Consider the following 10,369-nt stretch of genomic DNA (forward strand, 5'->3'; position numbering starts at 1 on the left):
TGTCTTTGTCTCGATCTCTGTCGCTCCCCCCTTCCCTCTCTGTTTCTCGTCTCTATCTCTCCTTTCTCTCTCTGTCTCTTTCCTCTCTGTTTCTTTGTTTCTGTCTGTCTATCTGCCTCTGTCTCTCTGTCTTTCCCTTCCTCTAACTTTCCTCTCTCTGCATCTTTCTGTCTGTCTCTCGAATGCGCCGAGCACATTCACACACACACACACACACACACACACACACACACACACACACACACACACACACACACACACTTGACTCTGGTGTGCCTCCAAAATTTTTCTACCTTCTTCTGGATCTTCAAGATTCAGGGCTGAGCTTCAAGAAATGACAGAGGGAAAAGATCCATCTGGCAAATCCACCCTGAGGATCAGGTCCCAGTCTGACCTGGCTTCCTCCCCGGGCCTGGCCCAGAGACTCCAGTATTTACCGAGGAATGTACTCGAGCCTGTTTTCTTAAGCAATTTTCAAAATTTTGGACAAATGGAGAGAAGAGGCCAAGACTATAACGGAGAATTGGACTGTCCAGTGTTCACATCTGCTAATCATCTTGGTCATTATAACTGGCTGTGAGACCTCGGGCCTGTCTATTCATTTCTCTGAGAGTCAATTTCCTCATCATGCCAACTTCGAGACCTACCGGGTCCCTGACGTTTCTCAAATCCTAGTGATTTGGAGGACCGGAAAGAGGGGCCTTTCCCCTGAGGTTTGTGCCTCCTCCCCTCCTCTCCCCCGCCCTTTCTGGAAGGGAACAGAATGGAACCCGGAGCTATAGCGCGCTATGCCCCTCAGATTGACTGGAGCTTAATTCTTTCAACTTCAGTAGCAAATTTCACCCAGCCGCTAGACTTCCCTAAGGGGTAGCTTTTCAGCCAAATGGTTTCCTATTGGGAGCAAACACAGGCCAAAAACCCAGACCAGAGCTCCTCTGTCCCGGGGGCTTTTGCAGGGACCCTTCCACTTCTGTTACTTTTCCCCCCAGCGTTCAAAGTGCAACGCCCTGTGGTCAAAACAGCTGGAGATTCTGGAACATGTGGGAATGCCTCCTCTGTCCAGGAGAAATGGAATTGCCCGAAAACTGCCTGGCTGGGACCTCAGCTGCCCGCCCCACCCCGGCTGGTTCCTCAGCCCCGGGGTTCTCTGGCCTCGTTGGTTACTGCAGGCGTACGACCCTTTGACCGATTCTGTTCAGTCACCAAAGGGCTGCACTTGAGGACCTAGAGAGCCACATGTGACTTCAAGGCGGCAGGTTCCCCACCCCTGAGTTTTGTCCTGAAGTTGACAGTCAGAAGCGTCTCAGACCCTTGGACACTTAGCAGAAGGGATAATAAATATGTAACGAATTTCCTTGGTGCTTTTAGAGGTGTACTCATTACAGCCTTGGGACTGAGGTAGTTCGAGTATTTTATGGACAAGGGAAATAAGGCTCAGACAGAGAGGTAGAGGGACTTGCCAGATTCATACAGCTAATAACTGTCAGAGCTGGGATTCAAACCCATCGCCTCCACTCCTCACCAACGTAACAGCCAAAAGAGCTTTTCCCTTGGAATCAGGAGGCCTGGGGTTGAATCCTAGCTACTTCTCCTGTCCCCTAATTATCTAGGCTCCGCTACCTCTGACTGCCAGGAAGCCTGGGAAACGGCTCTGCTCTCCAGAGGAAATCTAAAGCCCGGAGCTCATTCAGAGGCTGGATGTAGAGGGTTTAGACCCTAAGTCACCCTGAGTCATCGAATTGGAGCTGGGAAAAAAACCCCAAACCTTAGAAATCATCCAGCTCTTTTTTTTTTTAACAGAGGAGAAAACTGAGGCCCAGAAGGGCGTGGAAGTGATGGGATGGGGGAGGAGAGAGGGGCGCAGGAGTATAGGAGCCTGCAGAAAGGCGAAGCGACTGGCTAGTGGCCTGGTACACTTTACTCCTCTACCCGATCAGCTTTCAATTTTTCCGAAACTCCCATACTCTCCCATTGGATCTGTCGAACAGCCCTCTGAGACAGGAAGGATGCAATGGAGGGTGGGAGAAACTTTCCTAAAGTTAATCGGCTGATTAGGAGCAGAGCCAGAACTGAAATCCAGGTGCCCCCCTCCCCAACCAATTTCGGGTCTCTTTATACGTAGTGCTTCCTACAGCATCCTACCAGAGCTCCAGAGCTGGAAGAGAGCTCGGACGTCATCTAGTCCAAAGCCCTGATTTTACGGATTAGGAAACTGAGTTTCAGAAAGATGGAATGATTTACCCAAGGACACACAGGTAGTGAACACAAAGCCAGAGTTTGATCTCAGGTCCTCTGACTCTGAATCCGACTCTCTACCACAATCATTCAGGGAGTTGTGAGGAGGGTTTGTCGTCTTTTTGTTTCTTTGGGATCATTTGTTTTGATGGGAAGTGAGTTTTGGTAGGGAGTGGGATAAGAAGGCCATAACTGAGTTAATATTTACCCTGAGTTTAAATTATTCACCGAGAGGGTTGAATAAGTAGAATTAGATGAAGAGGGAAAGCGAGGCTGGCTACTTGGGGAAGTGACCGTGGCCACGTATCTTGCAGACAGATCGGTCCCGGCGGCTTTCTGTCACTGAGGTAGGAAGAGGGTATGTGGCCTTGTGGGTGCAGAGAGAAAAAAAAAAAGGACAAAGCACTCTAGAGAAACCGGAGCGGCCCTCTCGGGCTCTCCTCCACAAGGCGGGCTGCGCGCCTCTTACTCACTTGTCATCCCCGCCGGCTCCGTGGTCACCTCGAGGATGGTATCACAGCAGCTCCCCAGGGCCTCGAACTCTTCTTTGGTCGTGCTCCGGGGCCAGCAGCTACCAGCACCTGGAGGATCGTGACTGGAGGCTGCGGCCCGGGGACTTTGGTGTGGGTCCTGTGTCCCAGGAGACAGCTGGGATTCCTGCGCCCTGCGTGCATTGAGGCCGAAGAATACTGCACAGTTGGACTGCGGGCAGCGCTGCTCCTGTTCCGGACGCAGGATGTCTCTGACTGAGAAGGGCGTTGATGTTACGGGGCTTGATAGCATCCTGGCTGCAGAGCGTGGAAGAAGCCACGGCCCAGCCCACAGCTGCCCCAGGGTCTGTGCTTGGCAAGAGTAGAGCACTGCGGCTCAGGGCACGCCTGTCACCTCCAGCTCGGCTGGAGGCACCCAGTGGCTCGACTTCTCCAGTACAGCCCCGGACGCGTCCCCATCGGCTTAGGGAGACCAGGGGCTGGGAATGGGGAGGCTGCCAGCCCCATTGGCTCCCCCTGAAACCACGTGAATCTAAGCTTTACCTTCCTGCCTGAAGCCATCCAGCTTCCCCTCCCCTTTCTAGCTCTGACAATCTCTATCACCTCATCTCTGTCCTTTTCCATCCTTAACCCTCCTGACCGCCCCCCCGCCCCCATAGGGAATACCGTATTAACCTTTGAAACGCTTGGGCCGTCGTCAGGCCTGTTCTCAAAACTGGGAATGTGATGGCATGTGAAAGAACTTATCTGCATAAATACGACACGAGCAGTAAGTGATCTGGGACGTTGGAGTAGGTGTAAACCTATTAGCGTTAGCCTGTTCTGCTGGGCCTCCAGAAAGGGAACGAGAGAAGGGCTGAGGTTGAAGAAAGGGGGGTTCTGAATTGGGTTCTATCAGTGCAGTCAGTTCTGTTTGTGTCCATCTCAGCTTTCGCTCACCTCTCTGTGTTCCGCTTTATTGGGGGGTGGGGCGCGGAAAAACGAGGCACGGGGTTGAGGAATGAACTAGCACTAAGATTCTAGGGACCCTGGCTTCCACGTCGGTTCTCTCCTCAAATAAAGGAAGAGCAATTTGCAAGGAATCCCGTGCCAGGGAAGCTGAGGCTGGCTCAGGATCCCGGAGGACCCTGCTCCTCTCTGCTGAAAGGGGAGAAGGTATGGAGGCAGCGACCTCTCCCAGTAAACCCTCGTGGAGCGGGGCTGGTCTTTGAAGAGGCATCTACCGGGTGTTGGAAAGAGAGTCCAAAAGGCAGAGATGGTAGGCTGTCTCTAAGAGATTGCGAAGTCCAACTACAACCATTTACCCGGGACCCCGGCTTGACTAGAAAAAAATCGCATCCCTGAGGTGTCTTTTGGATCGGGGAGCAATGGCTGGAGACTGGGGGGAAACAGCTGGGGAAACGAACTGATCTTCTTTCAACTCCACGATTTCGGGCTAACTCTATTCTCTATTCACCAGGGGAGAGCCCTACCTCAGGGTGAGTCTACCTACCTCAGGGTGAGTCTCAGCTCCAAATGTGCTGTGACCCGTCCCTGCAACAATCTCCGCCAGTGGTCAGTGTGGGTCCAGGAGAGGAGCTCACTACGTTGGGGTGGGAGGAGGGCAGCCCATCTGGGTACCTGGAGGCGGCACCTAGTTTCCGTTTCGACGGCTGCCTCCTGAACTCCTTCAGACCCTTTCTTGGTTTCCCTCGTCTCCTGCCTTTCTCTCCTCTTTCTCTCTTAATTTTTCTTGTCTAGTCGGATACTCCCTATGAGACACATGAACCTGATTTCTTTCTCCCTATTTCTAACACCTCCGTCCCAACTAACTACCTCGATTTTATGAGCTTTTATTTATTTAGTAAAGTTAGGCTGTATCAATGTATTTTCGTGGCGCTTCCCTTGAGAGAATAGAAGCGACTCTCTTTGCTATTTCTTTGTATCCCCCAGAACTTAGCCCAGTGTCGGGAGCATAGTAGGCGCTCAATAAATGCTTGTAAATGAGTTATTTTAACCCCTCCGCTGATCCCTCGTCGTTGACTTTAGCACAGGGTGCTCCAGGGGTTCCCGGGCACACCCCAATATCCTGAAAAGTGCTATTTTGTGTCCACTTTCGAGTTGGTGTCTTTCAAGCATGGATCTATTTAATGTAAAATGTTTTCGTTTCTTTAATGGGTCGAAATGTCCTTGCGTATTCAATAAACCGAACAAAATTCCCTGCGGTTTTGCAATGTGATGCCTGTCTTTTGTTCCAGTGTTCCCTCCGCAGAATTCGAAGCCTCCCTTCTGCTGCTTCTCCCCACCCCACCCCAGGCATTAGGAAACCTTGAGGTGAATTGCCCCGAACAACCGCAGTGACAGAAACAGTGACGGCCATTTACTACTTGCTGGCCAGTCTTCAGAATACTCCAGTTACAGCCAAACTCCTGTTAAGATGGGACACAGCCACTGGCTGCCAATTCAGACTCCCTGGAAACCTTGACTCAGGTATTATTTCTTGTTATACACTTATGTACTATGCTTGTATAAGGGAGAGAGAAAGAGAGAGAGAGAGAGAGAGAGAGAGAGAGAGAGAGAGAGAGAGAGACAGAGAGACAGAGAGAAACAGAGACAGAGAGACAGAGAGACAGAGAGAGAGACACAGACAGACAAAGACAGACAGAGAAACAGAGGGACAGAAAAAGACAGAGACAGAGAAGAGACAGAGAAGAGATACATACACAGAGAAGAGATGGTGGGGGGGAGAGAGACAGAGAGACAGAAAGAGAAAAGATGTGATTTCATAGAGCCTCAAAATGCTCTCAGGTAGTCAATGAGAATATTTTATTCCCATTTTTATAGATGGAGAAACTGAGGCTCAATAAGATTAAGTGGCTTGCCTACATCATAATAAATTTTACAGATAGATCTGAACTGAGTCCCTTTTGACTCCAAGTCCTGAACTCTATTCATGGAAAATATCTCTGGTATGAGTTCAAGAAACCTTTTCGAACAGAATTGAATTGGTAAGACCAGGCAAGATAGCTTGCTTCACAACACACGTTGATATTTAAGAGGGAAGGATCATGATGGGTACCAGATTCAGGGGAAACTTCTTAAAGGATGCCATGTAGGATGTAACTGAAGTCTTTTTAATTTGTTTTTAACTTTTCGTTTTTTCCAATTAACAAACACTTATTTTTGCTTATTTTCTTTCTCCCACTTCCCAAATTGAAGGAAAGAAAAAAAACTCCCTTATAACAAATATGCACAATCACACAACACAAATTCCCCAATTAGTCCAATAATGTTTGTCTTATTCTGAATCTTCAGTCTGTCACCTCTCTGTCAGGAGATGGGTAGCATATAAGTCCTCTGGAATCATGGTTGATTGCTGAACTTATCAGAGTTCTTAAGACTTTAAAGTTGTTTATCTTTGCAATGTTGTTTTTGTATAAATTATTCTCCTATTTTTGTTAACTTCATTTTGCATCAGTTCATACAAGTCTTACCAGGTTTCTCTGACACCTTCCCTTTCATCATTTGTTACAATATTACATCATATTCTTATACAACAATTTGTTCAATTATTCTTCAATTGATGGGTGTCCCTTTAACTTCCAGTTCCTTTCCACTACAAAAACAGCTGTTACAAATATATCTATACCTATAAATAGGTCTTTTATATCTTTCTTTGATCTCTTTAGGGCATGGACCTAGTAGAGGAATTGACAGGCTAAAAGGTATGCCCAGTTTAGTGATTTATTGGGCAGAGTTCTAAATTGCTTTCTTCCATGTCTATACCAACCAATTCCCAGCTCTACCCACAGTGCATTAATGTATCTGTTGTCCTCTACAATGTGTCATGTTCTTTCTGGTCATCTTTGCCAGTGAGAGGTGCTTTGATTTTTATTTTTCTAATTCTTTGGAGCATTTTTATATGACTACTGATAGATAGAATTTCTTCCTCTGCAGAAAGCCTACTTTATACCTTTTGATCTTTTACCTAAACAGGGTTACCTAGACTTAAATTTTATGTGAAGTCCCCAAAGAGAGTCCTTTGTGGGTTTCCAAGGGAGAGACAAAGATCTGAGTTTCAGTCCATCTTCTTTTCAGAGGTCAAGTGCTAGAAGGCAAGGGGCACTAGCTAAGGGAAAAAACAAACAAACAAAACAACAAAAAATGAAGCCAAATAGTTTTGGATTACAGTGCTCTGAGGGGCCTCCAGAAGGCATTTGGCTTATGCCATCATTGGCACTTTTGTTTGGCCTGAAAAATCCCTGTCTCTGTTTGTCTGCTTTCTCCTCTTATTCTCTCTCTCTCTCTCTCTCTCTCTCTCTCTCTCTCTCTCTCTCTCTCCTCAGTTCCTTTCTGCCTCTGTCTCTCTCTGTCTTTTTATCTCTTGCTATCCCTGTGTCTCTGTGTCTGTGTTTGTCTCTCTCCCTCTTCTTCTGTGTCCTCTGTCAGCCAACAAGGTTGCAAAACGGTGAACTGAGGGTGTCCCCTGGTATTTGGAGTTCTTCCTCCTTTCCTTTAGCATGTGGTTGGCACCACGCCTTCAGAAAGGACTGATCCTAGGTCCAGAAAAGAAACAGTAGGTGGTGGAGTGAGGGCAGAGTTAGGTTGAGAGAGTACGGAGGCTGGAGGAGAAACCCAGGTGTGGAACCCAAGGATTCTGATTCTCCACTGCCCCGAAGGTCACAGAATCTGCGCTGCACTGGTGCATTCTCTCGCTGACATCCCTCAGGCCAACCTGCCCTGTGCCTACACGGGACAAGAGGTCGGACAGCCTCTGCTTGGAGCCCGCTGGAGTTCATCACACCGGGAGTCCCTTTCACTCCATTTTGAAGCGTTATCAGGGTTGGGAAGCTATCTTCTTTATGCCGCACCTGTCTGCAACTTCCGATTTACGAAGGCTCTGGAGATAGAGGACCTGTGTTCAAATCTCTCCTGGGTTGCTCATTATTGTATGACCTAAGAGAAGTTATAGAACTTTCCGGTGCATTTGCAAAAATAAGGGGGCCGTCTCCTGAGGTGTCTTCCAGGACTAAATTTCTGATCCTAGCCTTGCCCTTTAGGACAATATTAAAAAAAATATTCTGCCTGTTGGCTCTGGCCTCTAACCCTCGGCCCTACAAGGGGGAATGTGCCCAGGTCCTAAGCCCCTAGCCTAGCAGCACATTTAGGAAAAAGACACCTTTTTTTTTTTTTTTGCTAGTCCTTTTGCTTTGCTCCTGGGGAGTACTATGTGGGGGAGGGGACGAGAATAGAGGGAGCTGCGAGGCAATAAAACCAATCTGAGCGATTAGCGTCCATTAGGATCGCATTAGCCCCTGGATTTCCGAGATAAGGGTTGCTGGACGCCTGGGCTTGGGTTTTCAGACCCAGACAGACTGGGGCGGGGCGGGGGACAGGCTTGGCCGCGCTCCGAGAGACCCCAGAGGTCCACAATCTGAGGAGACCGGAAACCTTTAGGCTCTGACCTCTGACTACTACAGCTGTTAGAAAGCCAAGGAGATCTCATCACCCTGCTGGGGGTGAGGGGCAGGTTCTGGCCCCCAGTCTTCAGAAAAGGTTCCTAAATACCGAAGTATGTGGCCCTACTCCTGATTTCTCTCCCTCAGGTTCATCCCATCATCATGTGTCATAGACCTCCATGGACTGTAAGTCAGGAAGACCAAGGTTCGAATTCTGCCTGGTGTGTGAACTGGATAAGTCTCTGAACCCTTTTGAGCTCAGTTTCCTCATAAGTTAAAAAAGGATAATGAAATCAACGCGCATTTATTAAGCGCTTTCAATGTACCAGGTACTGTGGTAGATGTTGGATAATACAAAAACAAAAGTGAAACATTCTGGTGTTCAAGCAACTTTCATTCAAAGTGGGGTTGGAGGCCAGTTTGTACACACATGAAGACTACAAGGTAGTTTAGAAAAGGCACTAGCAGCACCCACCTTGGGGTTGTTGTGAAAATCAAATAAGATTACAGCTGGAAAGAGCTTTGCAAACCTTAGAAGTCTTTATAAATGTCACCTGTTGTCCCTATCTTCCTGTTTTCTCCACCAACATTTTAATTCAACAAATATCTATTAAAGGAGGCAGCTAGGTGACCCAGCAGATACAGCACAGGCCCTGGAGTCAGGAAGATCTGAGTTCAAATGTGATCTCTTACCTTTACTAGCTGTGCAACCTTGGACAAGTCACTTAACCCTGTTTGCCTCAGTTTCCTCATCTGTAAAATGAGCTGGAGAAGGAAATGGCGAACCACTCCAGTATTTTTGTCAAGAAAACCCCAAATGGGGTCACAGAGGGTCAGAAACAACTCAACAACATTAATTAAACACAATTTCTAGGTCTATGCTAGGCAGTGGGGTTTAAAAAAGATAACAGATGTTGTGCTCTCCCTGAAAAAGCTTATCTTCTAACAAGGGCTATACAACATATACTCAAATAAGTAAATACAAAGGCTTTTTTTGGGGGGGGAAGGGGGGTGTAGCAAAGGCTGACAACTGGTTGAATAAGGAAGGTACTGACTGCTGTGTTCTTTTTGCATAACCTTGGCTAGGACTGAGTAGAACTCTGTCATTCTTATGTTCCTCACAAAAATTATTAATTTCCAAATCACTCAGAAAAAATCAGACCATCTGAATCAATACCTTATCCTAAATACCAAAGCAGCATTCTTTACAAATATCAAAACATTTAAAAATATTTCAGTACTTAACATTGTCTACATATTATCAGCTTTTCCCTAAATGATCATCTCCTTTTTTATTCTATAATGTTCTTAAATATAAAATCAATTAAATTTTGTCTTTTTTAGGGAAAATCCAATATATGTAAATATACTGTATGGGAGATATTATGCAGCAAATGCCTCATTTAATAAGTGAAAAGTTACGAGCATAGCCTATAAAAGAAAGAGACAGTAAGTAGAGACCTGGATTGCTGGGATACTTTTACTACTTGTGCAGTGATGGATTAAGGGTATAGGGATGGAAAGCCCATTGACCCATGCTTTTAACATGAGAGGCTCAAGTAGAAACCAAACACAGAGTTCACTGACTGACATCCTTTGAACTTAACTTTTTGGGAATGGTAGTTCACTGAACCCTGAGAACATCGACAACGACCACATCATTGTCACACTCACATGGACTTATAGGACCCAACACAGAGTTAATAGTAAAGACTGAGAATATGGACTGCAGTGTTGTCCTGGACAATGAATCTCAAGTAAGCATCATATTCCAATCATTTAAAGAGATAATTGAGGGAAACTTCTGGGGGCAAAGCCAAGATGGCTGAGTTAAGAAAGCACTCAGCTGAGTTCTCCCAATATTCCCCTCCAAACAATTTAGGAGTGATGACTCAAATTGAATTCTGGAGTGGCTGAGCCAATAAAAAATAAGAGTGAGGCATTCTTCCCTCCTAAGACAACTTAGGAGGTCAGAAAGAGAGATCTGTGACACAGGGGTGGGGACTGACTTGAAGTTCACATGGATGAAACACCAGTGGTAGGACTAGGTGGTAGCAACAGAAACAGCAGCGACTTTAGGGGCTCTCAAGCTAGAGATGTTAAGGGGCACCTGGCAACTTGTCAGAAAAAGATTATGGGAAACCCCTGTGGTGGCATCGGATACAGGATGAGATGCTGTTTGGCAACTCCATTGCCTATACTCAC

At 46.8% G+C, this 10,369-nt stretch overlaps 1 protein-coding gene across 1 annotated transcript in view; it reads right to left on the minus strand.

The window, feature by feature from the left end:
* The window catches only part of NKX2-6 (NK2 homeobox 6), a 5,105-nt gene extending 2,087 nt beyond the window's left edge, over positions 1-3,018 (minus strand). The window contains exon 1 of the mRNA XM_027839925.1: positions 2,709-3,018. Coding sequence (XP_027695726.1) covers positions 2,709-3,018 — 310 coding nt within the window. The remainder of the gene's footprint in view (positions 1-2,708) is intronic.
* Positions 3,019-10,369: the final 7,351 nt, after the last annotated feature.

Source organism: Vombatus ursinus, unplaced genomic scaffold (genome assembly GCF_900497805.2).
Source record: "Vombatus ursinus unplaced genomic scaffold, bare-nosed wombat genome assembly UNPS02014837.1, whole genome shotgun sequence".
NCBI lineage: Eukaryota > Metazoa > Chordata > Mammalia > Diprotodontia > Vombatidae > Vombatus > Vombatus ursinus.